We start from the raw sequence: 14,554 nt of genomic DNA on the forward strand, positions 1-14,554 counted from the left end.
GTCTAGGGTCCTGTGCCGGTCACAGACAAAAATAAGGAGCTCGCCTCTTAGGTGTGTCGGGAACATTAAAGAGAAATGTCAACATGGGAAGTGCTAGAAAGGAAGATGGGTAAAGAACTGTGGTTAGAGTGAACTCAACACAAGGTCAACAACTTCTGGCTCCGAAGTGTGGCCATGCAGAGAGGGTACACATGCTGGAGTCAGCTGGGCCTGGGTTCAAGTCTTGGCCCCACTGTTGACTAGCTGGGTGGCCCTGGATAAACCACCTTACGTCTCTGAGGCTAAGGAGACTAATTTTAAGATTCCTGGCACACAGTAGGGCTTGAGGAACAGCAGCTCCTGCGATCACCACGAGATGGTGGAAAACCATGGTCTAGAATGTCTACCTAAGATGTCTGTGCATGTTTTCCTATCTACAGGTGTGGGGCAGCAGGGCTGTTGTGAGGATGAGGGACACCATGTGAAGAGCATGGAGCCTGGCACACAGTAGCCACGCAGCTCCCCGGAGCTTGCCGGCGGGGGGGGGGGGCGGGGGGCAGTCACTCACTCTGTTTGATGTCGCCATCAGGCACTGGGCGGCCTTCGAGCCGGCCGTCCCGTTGGTTGTTGAGCAGTTCCCTGTCCCGGCCCATTGAACTCTGCTGCCGGGAAACGCCATCCAGGTCCAGAACGCCGGTGTGGGCGGATGAACCAGGGCCAAGCTTTGGGGGTAAGGGCTCCCCACTGTTCTTCTTCAGGTAGGAGGCTGGGGCCCAGCCCTCTTTGCCCTGGTACCTGGGAGGAGGAAGGATGCTGGACAGGCTGCTCTGCCAGGCCCATGGGAAGAAGCTGTGCTCCAAGTCCCAGATGGCAGGAATGATGGGTCAGAGGCTGGCGCACCCCTTGCTGTCCTCTTGGCATTCAAGGCCTTTCCAACCCGGCCTCTACCGGCGTCCTTAGCTTCATCCCTCACAGCAACCTCATGTCCTTCCCACCCCAAAAGGCTTGTAGTCTCCCCAATACACTACCATCTTTCGTTCCCCCAGCCTCTGCTCTTGGAAATCCTGTGTTTAGAAAGCACCTTCCCTCTCTCCTCCTGTTCTTCTACTTAATTAATGTCATTTCCTTTCTCAAGCCTTTCCTGAGCCTCACAGAGAATGAAGTCCTCCTTTCATGGTGCTCCACTGTCTCCCAAACACACCACCCCCGCCAGCAGCTATGACACATGGCCACACTTGGCTATGGCCGTTCTGTGTGCCCAGTGACCCCACACACACACGCTTTGGGCAGAGATGGCACTGGATGGATCACTGTATGGAGAGAGCCTCGGGGCCAGTGAACTGAAGGAAGAAATGAAAGGACGAGTGGACAAAGTCCCCATGGGCCTGGCAAAGGCCAGCAGCCATAAACACCCACTACGCTCACTGTCCAGTTACCGTCATTGTGGTGATAATGACGACGATCATGATAACTGGCACTTAGTGGGCACCTCCCGCGTGCCAGTCTGTTCTAACCACTTTATAGCTGGGACGTATTTCATCCATCCAAGCCTGGGAGGTGGCAGAAATGGATGCAGGCCTAGTCTGTGCTCCTAACCTCTGCATGTCACTGCCTCTTCCCAGCAGCCCCAGCTTCCAACACAAAGGCTGGCAAGGGCAAGGCAGACTCCGGTCACACTGGTTAACATGTAGGTTAAATGTGTTCCCTTCACAGGGGAGTGAAGCCTGTCAGGGGCTGGTGCCAGGGCCTGCTCAGAATCAGCTGGCGGTCCCTGAACTGCACAGTGACTGAGACCCTGACACAGGGCTCACTGAATTCCAAAAGGGATTCAGTGAGTGAGATGCTCACTTAATTCTCTGCACGACAGAGCTCAGTGTAACAGCATGACCAGAGGGGGTCCATCTGGACCAGAGGAACTCTGGGGCCCACTTGCACCAGTATGCGATGGTCAGCTGTGTCCATCTCTCCCAAACCCCCAGTTACTGATGCTGCATGGGTGCCCTGAAGTCACCCGATGGGAGCAGTTACACTATAGAAATTGGCAAACACGCAACTCAAGGGCATCATTCCCTTGGTGTTAACTAGTTACAAGCAATCCACTGGTCGGGCCCACAAAACAGGTGCCCGCACCTTTGGGGACGGTTAAGAAGACCTAAATGACTAGAGAGGACATACGGAAAGGCCAAATCTCTTGTCAGGAATCACTTTAAGAACTAAATGACACTGTGTTTCGATAATAAAAAGGTCCTTGATAGCTGGAAGCCAATTTCTACGAGAGAAATCTGCAGAATTTGGTGTCTTTCAGTCTTAAAATACCCTCTGAGAGGGAATAAATCTTGTCCTTTCTGGAAACCGTCGTGCTACGTCCCATTCAGGCCCTCGGCACAAGACAGCTGACCATCTGCGGTCATAAAGCTGTAAGCAGAGCTAACACATGGAGGGGGAAGAGCTCTGGGGGAGAAAGGTACTAGTTTAAATTCCGGCTCTGTCCCTTTCTAGCTTCAGTCGAACCTTCAGATGATGGCATGCCTCGGTAACGCCCTACAGCAACCTCATGAGGGACTGGTGAAGCCACATCTGAACTCTAGAGCCACAGAATTCTGGGATAATTAGTTAAGTATCTTATACCATCTATACTTATGTTAGGTGTCACTGTCCCCACTCCTGCTTCAAGCCTCAGTTCCCCAGTCCCCTCTCTCAGGAAGCCTTCCTGACCCCTGGGCTGAGGAGCCCCTCTTCTGGGGTCTGGGTCCCCATGCATCCCCATCCTGGAACTGAGCCTGACTTCTGTGCCTCCGCTGTGAACCAGTGTCTTTCTCATCGTTGACTCCCCAACTCCCAGAATAGGGCTTGGCTTGAACACATTCTTGGTGTGTGTGTTGTTGAATGAACGGACAAAGTGCCATAGGCTCGGCCCCTGACGAGAAGTCCTAATGCCCTGCTTCACATTGCTGACCAGATACCAGGTCTCAGGGACCTCAGGCTTCTTTCCTTGTACTCATTTCTTGCAGCCACAGCCTGCCTACTTAGGGTGACCAAGGAGGGGTGCCCAGGACTTTCATTACCAAAATTGGGAAAGTACCATACAGGCCAGAATGAGTTCGCCATCCTACAAACTTGTGGGGTGCTGATTCATCACAGCAGGCAAAAGGGCTGTGACAGAGATCTAGAAAGCTGGTCTCCTGCTTCTACCACTGGACTCCGTGAGGTGAGGGCATGTGATCAGCCCAAGGATGAATTACAGTCCCTGTGGCGTTTTGCAATGCACTAGTCTCAGAGCGAGGCTGGGGAGGGAATCACTCACACCGGGCAGCACAGCTTCTCTTTATGAGAATTATGTGGAGGTGGAAACCAGTCTCGGTTAACCAGGTTATGGCCATCTGTGTGTTTGGAGATCTTGCTTATTACAGATTTTTAGAGAAGGATCTGGATAGGGAGGGAGGTCAAAGGACACCAAGAAGCATCTTTTTGTGGCTCAGGTGAAAACCTTACCCCATCCATCAGCAATCACTTACAGACCTCTGGGCACCCAGAGACCATGTGATCTGAAACCCACCCAGCTGCAGCAGGTACCTGATCTTCCACCAGCCTTCCAGGTTTTTCTGAATGACTTCCACCACGGCCCCTCTCTCTAGATTCATTTCATCCTGGTCACGAGCTGTGTATGGGTAGATAACTGTGTACTTCTCCTCTGTGGGAACAAAGGGATGGGGGGTTAAGTCAAGGACGGTGAGAGTCCTGGGATGCAGATGATCCCAAGGCTGTGATCCACGAGATGCCTTGCCCATCAGAGTTGGATTTCCTCCAGAAATTTCTGGGGACCCTCTAGGCCCTCATTTGGATCTGGACTGCCCTGTCCAAGCAGAACAGGATGCAGGACAAAGGTCAGGTCCCAGTCCTTCTGAAATCCCTCAGTGTCACACATTCATCCTCACCTTCCTCAAAGCTGTGCTTCAAAGTCACCTTCCTTGACTCTGCTTTATGCAGTATTCAGACCCATGGCAACCTCATCCCCTTACCTAGGTTTATTCCCTGCCCCCAACCAGGAATTGCCTTTTAACACAGCATATAATTTCTTATTTATTGTGTTTGTGTCTGTGTTCCTTGCTAGAATATAAATGCCATGAAGGCAGGGATTTGTGTCTGTCTTGTTCACTCCCCTGCCTCTAGCACTGGGCATGGTCCCAGGAATACTGTGTAACTTCAGTAAATTAGTCAATGTTTAGTAAATGAAGGGCCTGGTGAGAGCCACTTTGCTCAAGCCAGAGGGGGTTAACTCATCTGTGGCTGCTCCACAGTTTGGCTGATGGAGGGTCAGGGAGTCAGGAATGAGCTGAATCTTTGGCAGCAGGTTTCAGGCTTAAATCACTATCAAAGAAGCAAGAGCTGGCGATTTTCTTACTTCCTTCTTTCCTCCCTCCCTCTCTTTTAAAAAATTTTAATAGAAGACTTTATTTGAGAGTGAGAGAGAATGAACAGGGGAAGGGAGAAGCAGACTCCCTGCTGAGCAGGGAGCCTGACATGGGGCTCGATTCTAGGACTCCAAGATCATGACCAGAGATGAATGCAGATGCTTAACAAACTGAGCCACCCAGGCGCCCCATCTTTATTTTTTAATTAAAAAAAAAAAAAAAGATTTATTTATTTATTTGACAGATAGAGATCACAAGTAGTCAGAGAGGCAGCCAGAGAGAGAGAGAGGAGGAAGGAAGCTCCCCGCGGAGCAGAAAGCCCGATTCGGGGCTCGATCCCAGGACCCTGGGATTATGATCTGAGCTGAAGGCAGAGGCTTTAACCCACTGAGCCACCCAGGTGCCCCTTTATTTTTTAATTTTTAAAGCAATTTTCGTTACCTAGCTGGTAACTGATCTTCATTTTTCAGTAATTGTTTTCAAGCTCCTGGATCCAACCACACCTGAAGCTTCAATTTTTTTTTTTTTAAAGATTTCATTTATTTGACAGACAGAGATCACAAGTAGGCAGAGAGGCAGGCAGAGAGAGAGGAGGAAGCAGGCTCCCCGCTGAGCAGAGAGCCCAATGCGGGGCTCGATCCCAGGACCCTGGGATCATGACCTGAGCGGAAGGCAGAGGCTTTAACCCACTGAGCCACCCAGACGCCCCAAGCTTCAATTTTATTTTTAATGTTTTGGCTTTTTTTTTTGTTGAGATATAATTGACATTTAACACTGTCTTAGTCCTAAGTGTATGACATCGTGATTTTATATATATATGTACATACACACACATATGGTAGAATCACTGCCTGCTTCGATTTTCATTAATGTAACTGGGGTCCCTTCTACCTCCCTCTCTGCGGTTCCTGACTCTTTTCCCCTCAAAGCCACGGTACCACTGCTCAGGCTCTGCTGGGAGACTGCTCATTGTCACACTGTGGTAGGGCCCTCCAGAGAACAAGAGAAGAGCTCCCGTGCTCCATGCTGTCAGCAGTGGAGAATGAATGAGTGTCCCAGGGGACCCTGGTGAGGAGAGAGAAGGGCTTTCCTGTTTTGGTTACATTCCGGCCCCTAGGGAGTGACCGAGCCAGCTGTGGGCTGGCGCTGACGGCCAGTGTGTTGGGGCCGACTCTCCCGCTTTGGGAAAACACCATGGGCTGTCTGTGGCCTGTCCAACTGGTGTCGAGGGAGGCGGTAGACACACAGGGAGTTTATTTATTGATTGATCTAGCCCACTGACCCGCTCTGTGGGGGCCGAGCTGACTCAAGTTACACAGATCCTGTGTATGGCAGTCAGCTGTTTCCCTCACTCATGGTGGCTTCAGGGTGGAGGGTGGGCACTGTGAGGGGTGCTGAGGTGGGGGTCATTCAAGCCCGAAGATGCATGTTAGTTCTATTTGTTTGGGTAGGAAGGGGTGCTGCCTGGATCCGAGACTAAATGCAGGCACTCCTGTGGGCCCTGGATGCCCGTGGGGCCCCATCCTTCATCTGAATTACACAGGGAAAGTCTCTGGCACCAGGAGGCTCTCCCTGGGCTCCATGAAACACTCAGCGATCCCTAACAAAGCTTAAGGTGGGGGACCACGCAGACTGCTGGCAGGTGCCTGCTGACGCTGCCTGCTTCTCATCCATCTGCTCTTCTCCTGGCCACTGTGGTGGTGGGTTCCAGGAGAGCATGTGACCCAAGAGCATGTCAGTCAGCCCCAGTCCTAGGACTTGTGTTGAGGGAGAAGCACTTCCTTGGGTGGGTATCCCCGAATCCCTGAAAGGGGCCCACAACTGCTGTCATGAGAAAACTGTCAGTAAAGCAGAGAGCAGAGCAGAGGTGGGGAGAGTGAGTACCAGGTCCCGACAATGTTTTCAAGCCTCTGGATCCAGCCATGCCTGAAGCTAGTCCTTCCCCAGACTTTTCAGTGACAAGATGGTGTACTTCCCTTTTTGCTTAAGATAGTCTAACATGGCTTTCTTTCCCTTGTAACGTGTCTGATGAAAGAAACAGGTCACCGGCTCAGCATTAGATAGGCCCCAGGCATGGTTTTTTTCACCTGGGAGACTTTAGAGCCCCAGGCTGAGAAATACTGCCCAGGCCAACATGCCAACACACACACAGTACAGACAAGGTCACTGTTTCTCACATGCAACAGGCACGGGCAGTCCCCAAGCAGGAAGGCACATGCAGATGCAAGGAACCGGCTCCAAACCGACCAGGCAAGAAAGCCCCAAGGTAGGCACCTTGACGCCAGCTGGTAGCATACAAGTCCCCCAGAGTCCGGCGGCGGCCCACGGGCCGGGGCAAAGACCAGTACCTCCACGAGACTGGACAGGCAGCATGTGGAGGTAAAGGGCAGAAGGCAGAGGTGAGGACAAAGCACTTCCAGTGTCTGGAGGCAAAGGGTACACCGAGTGCATGTTTCCATTTAGGAGTAATTATTTCTGAGCCTATGCCAAGCCCCAGGTGTCTTAAAAGGACCAAGTTCTTGAGTATTAACCTTGGACTTGGGTGTAGAGGCCACCAGTGGAATTAATCCTATTCCTAGCGTGATTTATAAAGAGGCACTAAGAGAAGCCCTTGTGTCAGGGGGAAGAAAAATGTACAGACTCAGGAAAATATGGTATTTCTCCCACCTTCTAGCTGTGTGACCCCAGGCAGGTGTCTCTACCTTTCTGAGCCTATCTCCTCATCTGTAAAATGGGGTTAATAATCAATCCCTTACAGAGGGATGCCTGTAATGATCATCATTAACTGTCTAAGGGAACTAGTTTCCATGTAGTATATCACAACTCTTGAATCTGAGTTGATTCTTTTAGTTGGCCCAGCCCCTAGTGCCTTGGAGGGCCCCCCCAAAACAGAGCAAACCCACAGACATTTTACTCTGAGGGGTGCTGCCATAATAAAACTAAATGAAAAACCATTTACACATTTGTCTGTTAACTTTTGGGCACGGAAATATTCCCCTTCTTCTCACCCTCTTTTCCGATAAATACAGACAGTAGTTTTGTGCTTTCCCCAAAACAGTCAGCTAAAAGCCCCAAATGGTCAGCCCTGGGTAAGGCATAGCTATCTATTAACTGTTCCTGGTTACTTATTGCTGAACATTTTGCATGTGGAACCTCATTTAATTAAGAAAAAAAATCCCATGATATAGATATCATCATCTCCATTTTCAGAGGAGGGAGCTAAAGCAGGGAGAGGTGAAGCTGCTGGCCCACTCGCCCTGCAATGGTGCAGCTGATCCACATTCAAGTCTGTCTAGCTCTCAAAGCCTTCTGCTTATTAGCTAAGATGAACTTGTCCTCTGGTTTCAGGAAAGTTCCTCCTGGGGAAATCAGAGTCGGTTGGGTGATAGTATTTCTGGCATTGCAGGAACCACCCTTTGCGACACCTGGAGGTAAGTTCTCCTGGTAATGGAAGTAAGTGGAAAAGGTCGGCCCTAATCCTGATGCCCAGTCCGGTCACTGAGAAAGCACAGATGTTTCTAGAAAGCTTCAGATGTCTCACAAATGAGCTGGAAGGAGCCCCAGCATCTTGGCCATCAGAATAGCTCAAGGGAGGAATGGTGAGGTGCTGACAGTGATCAAGCTGGGGCCCTCCTGGGGTCCCATGGAGGTGTTAAGGTCCCAGCTCCAGCCAGGCTCACCTGGGTTGGCTCCCAAAAACCCTAAGAAAGCGCAGGCTTGCTGTCAGCCCCAAGCCCATGGCCTAGTTTTAGGCCAGTGAGCCACTGAAACTTGGGAACAGAGGCTGAAGGGCAGGGAGGGGTTGGGTAAGGAGGTCCCCAGGTGGGTGATGACCAGCAGGTCTCTCTGGAAAGTGCAAGGTTCCAGCTCCTTCCTACCTTCTTCGGGCTGTAGGGAAAACTCATCCTGCACACCGTCCTGCCCCTCCAGGCAGGTTGCGGGGACCCAGCCTTGCTCTTCGGCAGTGCTGACAAACCACCAACCTGGGGAAATGAGAGTGCAGACTGAGGTTAGCTGCGCTGGGTGTGAAGCCTGGGGGTCAGAATATAGTAATGTTCAGCCCCTGCATGAGTCAGTGCTCGGGGTAGGGCGAAAGAGACACCATTTTACTGTGGAACACAACTCCCTGTTTTAGCTGCCTGCTAACTGCTCAGGGCAGCCTAAAAGGAAATCCACTCCTGAGTCTGGGACAGGGGACAGAAAGGTCATCCCGAGTGACCAGAGTAAAGAACATGGCTATCTGCACTAAGGTATGCACTAACTCCTTCACTTGCACTATTTTATCTCATCTTCACATTCTCATCCCCATAGCATAGATGAGGAAACCGAGGCTCTAAGAAGCAAGTAGGCTTGTCCAAGTTCACATGGCTTAGGCAGGAGCTGCAAGGTGCTCTCAGGGCTGTCTGATGTCTGAAGCTGCCGTTCTCATGACTTAGCCGAGACACAGATCTTGCATTTGCTCGTGGCAGGGTCGAGGTGGCTGGAATGTAACTGTCTGAGAAGCCTCTCACCCAGACCCTCAGGCCCTCCTTTTTTTTTTTTAAGATTTTATTTATTTGACAGAGAGATATCACAAGTAGGCAGAGAGGCAGGCAGAGAGAGGGTGGGGGGAAGCAGACTCCCCGCCAAGCAGAGCCCGATGCGGGGCTTCATCCCAGGACCCTGGGATCATGACCTGAGCTGAAGGCAGAGGCTTTAACCCACTGAGCCACCCAGGTGCCCCCAGACACCCCCAGGCCCTCCTTCTTTTGAGAAAGAGCTTGTACCCCATGGTAGGCAGAATCATGACTTGCCAAAAATGTCCATGTCCTAATCCTCGGAAACTGAGACTATGGTAAATTCTGTGGGACAGAGGAATTAAGGTTGCAGGGGTGGGATTAAGGTCGTAAAGCAGCCAAGCTAAAATAGGGGGGCTATCTGAGATGACATGGGTGGGCCCCGTGGAATTAATTATAGGGAGGGCAGAAGAAGAGTCTGGGGAGATGAGGCTGCGGAGGAAAGACAAGAGAGGTGCAGTGCGGCTGGCTCTGAAGACAGAGGCAGGGACCATGAGCCAAGGGATGTGGTGGCCTCTCGAAACTGGAAAAGGCAAAGAAGCAGATCCTATCCAGAAACTGCAGATGGCAACTCAGCCTTGCCAAAGCCTTGATGTTAGCCCAGTGAGAGCCATTTTGGACTCCTGACCTACAGAACTATAGGATAATTAATTTATGCTGTTTGAAGCCACTAAGTTTGTGGTGATTGGTCACAATGGCAATGGTAAATTACCACATGGCCCAACAGGTCTGCACGATATTAGTGGAAAAACAGGATCTGGGGGCACCTGAGTGGCTCAGTTGGTTCCTTAGGCACCCGACTCTTGGTTCTGGCTTGGATCATGTTCTCAGGGTCCTGGGACTGCACCCCACAGTGGTCTCCACGTTCAGTGGGGAGTCTGCTTGAGATCCTCTCTCCCCCGCTTCTGCCTCTCACCCAGCTCTCATGCATGCATGCTCTCTCAAACAAATAAATCTTAAAAAAAAAAAAATAGAGAAAAATAGGATCTGTTCCCCAAGATCACACACCTCCAAGACCTAGACACCCCAAAAAAGAAGAGAAGGAAGGGGCAGACTACTGAACAGCCTTCTTGGTCTTACAGGGAGGCCTTGCTTTTGACCTCCCTGAGGCAGAAGTCAGCTGCTTTACTCAACTAGATGCTCCTTTGAAATACAAGTTTTGGGAGGGTGCCTGGGGTGGCTCAGCAGGTTAAGCATCTGACTGTCGGTTTCAGTGCAGGTTGTGATCTCAGGGTTGTGGGATCGATCCCTGCCCATGCTCAGCAGGGAGTCTGCTTGGGATTCTCTCTCTCTGCTTCTGACCATGCCCCCCATTCTCTCTCTTTCAAATCAATCAATCAATCAATCTTTAAATAAAATAAAAAAATAAGATATAAGGTTTGGTGGCTGGGCACCGTGTACGTGTGTGTGAGTGAGTGAACAGGGCGGACAAATCAGTGCACATCCAGAAACTGGAAGGTATGTCGTCTGTCTTCCTAAGAACTCCTCTTTGTAGGTATTTGTGTGGGGGTTAAGCAAATTGTCGTAATACAACAACGACGGCAGTGTGTACCACACTGGGTCAGAGCGTCACCTAGACTACTGACCGGCTGGATCCTCCCATGAGCCCTGGGAGCTGCATGTGACTGCCCCATTTTACTGACAAGGAAGCCGAGGCTCTAAAAGAGGCAGGGACTTGATCAAGGTCACAAAGAAAGCGGCAGAGCTGGGATTCAGTCCAAGGCTGTCTTAGCCTCCAGGGCTTATTAGCCCTCAACCATCCACACACTAACGCCTCACGTTGCCATGGGGAGGGTCAACTGCCATGGCCAGTTTGGAGGCAGGTCACTAGGCAGTGTCTTCAAATTCAAAATATGTGTGCCTATGATTCAGTACTGTGTGTCATACCTAACCTAAAGAGGACTCGCCAGTGTGCTCAGATACACTGTTCATGCTACAGAAAAATATGATTTTTTCAGATCAAAGAGTATGCAGATATTGAAGGAAGAAGAGCTAAATGTTGACTAAAAAGCACGTTGCAGACTGAAATGATCAAAATGTACAGAGTGATAGCACTGGGGTTTAAAAAAACTACAGAATCCTATCACTACACGCAAACTATCGTGTGTGCATATGGTTATATATCTCTGTATGGGAACACACGTGCACACATGTAGATAGGCCACATACAAACATGGACACATGTAGACATGCATATGCATGAAGACACATACACACATACATATATGTGCATACATTACCAAGAAGGATCCACAGTAAACTGAAAGAAGGTCTATCTGGGGCTTGGAAAGGGGACTAAGGTTGAAGCTAGTGGAAAAAAATAGATTTTAACTTTATCATTAATTTTTTTTAAATTTAATTTTTTTTTAAGATTTTATTTATTTATCTGACAGACAGAGATCACATGTAGGCAGAGAGAGAGAGAGAGGAGGAAGCAGGCTCTCCACTGAGCAGAGAGCCCGATGCGGAGCTCGATCCCAGGACCCTGAGATCATGACCTGAGCCGAAGGCAGAGGCTTTAACCTACTGAGCCACCCAGGTGCCCTAAATTTAATTTTTTTTTTTTTAAAGATTTTATTTATCTATTTGACAGAGAGATCACAAGCAGGCAGAGAGAGAGGAGGAAGCAGGCTCCCTGCCGAGCAGAGAGCCCGATGCGGGGCTCGATCCCAGGACTCTGAGATCATGACCTGAGCCGAAGGCAGCGGCTCAACCCACTGAGCCACCCAGGTGCCCTAAATTTAATTTTTAAAAAAAGATTTTATTTATTTATTTGAGAGAGTACAGCTGGAGAGAGAGGCAGAGGGAGAGGAAGAAGCAGACTCTCTGCTGAGCAGAGAGCCCGATGTGGGGCTCAATCCCAGGACCCTGGGATCATGACCTGAGCCAAAGGCAGACGTTTAACTGACCGGGCTGCCCAGGCGCCCCTACCATTAATGTTTTAAGAAGAAAAAAAAGAAGAATGTCCCTACATATTACTTGGATCTGTAAAATATAATTAAAAAAAACTGTCGCCAGTTTGTTGGCCACTGTAAGATGTGACCTCCTGCCGGCCCCTTTTCCCCCACTGCCTCTGCACATACCAGCCTTATTCTCAACAGCCCATCCTGGCTCCTACTCTTCTCCTGGCAATGTATTCTTCTGGACTTTAGGCTCACAGGCTGCTCAGGGCGGTGGGGGTGACTTCTTTACTAGTCTCTGCGGGGCACCCTAGCCACACCCATAATCTGCATATACTCATTCCCAAGATTTAAATCAGCTGCATATACTTATTCCCAAGAATTAGAGAGTCACATGGCCTTGGAGCCAGCGGGAACTGGTTTAGAATTCCAGCTCAGTGGGGCACCTGGGTGGCTCAGTGGGTTAAAGCCTCTCCCTTCCGCTTGGATCATGATCCCAGGGTCCTGGGATGGAGCCCCACATCAGGCTCTCTGCTCGGCAGGGAGCCTGCTTCCTCCTCTCTCTCTCTCTGCCTGATCTCTGCCTGCTTGTGATCTGTCAAATAAATAAATAAAATCTTAAAAAAAAAAAAAAAAAAGAATTCCAGCTCAGTAACTTGTCGTGAGATCTTGGGTGAGCGAGCACGGGACCTGGAGTCTTCTTGTTTCTTCAGGGGTGCAGTGGGGATGGCAGTTGCTATATTAAAGAATTTGGCTGGCTAACGCTGATCTCATGACGAACAGTAACATGATCCAGATGCTGATGCAAGCTACTAGCCACTGGGATGTCACAGAGACTGGCCTGCTAATGATATTATTAGGCAATGTCGCATTTTAGGCACAACAAAGCCAGTGGGTTTTGCTACCTTTTCCTGGAGAGAATCTGCTCATCCCCTACTCCTTGCTCCTTGACAATGGCTGCTTTGTGGCTAAGGAAGGAAAGAGGAAAGGAAACCCACATTCTTGAGTACCTACTGTGTGCTGGGCCTAGGTGTAGGCACACTCTAGCATCTCATTTAATCCTTGTAACAGCTCTTTGAGGTAGAAGTTTTTTCTATTTCTTTAGAAGATTTATTTATTTATTTTTGAGGGAGGAAGGTGGAGGGGCAAAGGGAGAGGGGGAAACAGTCCCAAGCAGACTCCAGGCTGAGCGAGGAGCCTGATGCAGGGCTTGATCCCACAACCGCCAGAGATCGTTATCTGAGCCAAAACCAAGAGTCAGGCACTCAACTGACGGCGCCACCCAGGTGCCCTGAAGCTTCTTCTATTTTGCATACAAGAGAACTGATAGCCAGAGAGAAGCAGCAAGCTGGACTGCTGTGAAATGCAGAGTTCAGACGGAAACGCAGGCTAAGTGTCCGATCGTACACCTTCCATCCCAGACTGGCTGGTGTACACGACCAGGGGTCCCTGTGAGGACAGGCGGGCCGAGGAGACAGGCGATGTGTCTGTCCCATCAGAGCCCACAACTGACAGAGCCTTCAGGGCTCCATCCAGGGGAATGCTGGACCCCATGTCTCCAAGTGTTTGGAAACCAGAAGACACGTTCATGCAATGAGACCCTCAGAATAAAGCAGTAACAATGAACCTGCAGGGTGCTGGTGCGTTGTGACCAAGTGATGTCCAAGCACTGTGATCCAACGGGGATAGCTTTCTGACAGGGTGTCAGCTGGATCTGTGGAAACTGCCCAGCTCGGACCAGCCATGGCACTTCCTGTGCTTCCACTTTCTGTGTTTCTCTCTTATCCTAGGGGCTCGGTGACCAGGTAGGGCAGGGAGGGAGGCAGCTTGGTTCCCCTACCTGACTCGTTCTTCTCGATGATGTCCACCACCTGCCCCACGCTGAGGCTGATCTCTGAGCTCTCCTGCTTCTGGTAGTCAGCTACTACCACATACTGCTCCAGGACCATGGGGTCCACTGAGGTCAGGTCACCCCCTGTGGATACAAAACCTCATCAGATGTCACCTCTAGCCACCACCCATGTGTGAAGGAGCAGGAGCCGGGGGGAGTAGGGTGGGTCAGAAGAACATTTCAAAGACAGAGTTATTACATGACTTATCTCAAAGGTCCCCTCATCTATTCACTCTTCCTTAATTTGCCCATGCAGCCACCAAAACTGACCACGTGCCTATTCAATGCAGACACTGTGTGAGCCACTGGGGATTCAGAGTCGGTCAAGATTATGGTCCCTGCCCCGAAGCAGCCAACAGCCTAGTAGGAAAATGCTTTCCCTCTTACCAATCTTCCATCCATCCATTCATTCCTCTGCCATTACTCATCCACCAACCAAACATCCACCCATCCCAAATCACTCATCTATGAATTCAGGATGTCACCAGTGATGCTCCAGACACTCTATTAGATGCTGGGGGCACTAAAGTGAACAGAACAGATGACTCCCAGGCTCAAGTAACTTCACCTCCTTGGGGAGAGAGAAACATGAATAATAATACGTATACAAGATAATGTAAGTATTAGTTTTTGATAGGTGCATTGCTGGAGACAACCAGGATGTTGGACCAAGAACGATCAGGAAAGGGGATGCCACATTCAATGGGGTGGTCAGCAAGACCTCCCTAAGGAGGGGACATGAACAGGAGACATGAGAGAATGTGGAAACAATGATGCAGACTGCCTCTCGGATAGGAAGGGGTCTGGGAGGAGGCC

General features: G+C 50.2%; 1 protein-coding gene across 1 annotated transcript in view; it reads right to left on the bottom strand.

Moving 5' to 3' along the window:
• Positions 1–14,554, bottom strand: part of SH3PXD2B (SH3 and PX domains 2B) — a 101,697-nt gene that overhangs the window by 16,042 nt on the left and 71,101 nt on the right. Inside the window, exons 7-10 of the mRNA XM_047729859.1 lie at positions 13,688–13,822; positions 8,270–8,374; positions 3,553–3,670; positions 548–774 (exon numbers count right to left, since the gene is read on the bottom strand). Of these exons, the coding sequence (XP_047585815.1) occupies positions 548–774; positions 3,553–3,670; positions 8,270–8,374; positions 13,688–13,822 (585 nt within the window). The remainder of the gene's footprint in view (positions 1–547; positions 775–3,552; positions 3,671–8,269; positions 8,375–13,687; positions 13,823–14,554) is intronic.

This window comes from Lutra lutra, chromosome 5, assembly GCF_902655055.1.
Source record: "Lutra lutra chromosome 5, mLutLut1.2, whole genome shotgun sequence".
NCBI classification, from domain to species: domain Eukaryota; kingdom Metazoa; phylum Chordata; class Mammalia; order Carnivora; family Mustelidae; genus Lutra; species Lutra lutra.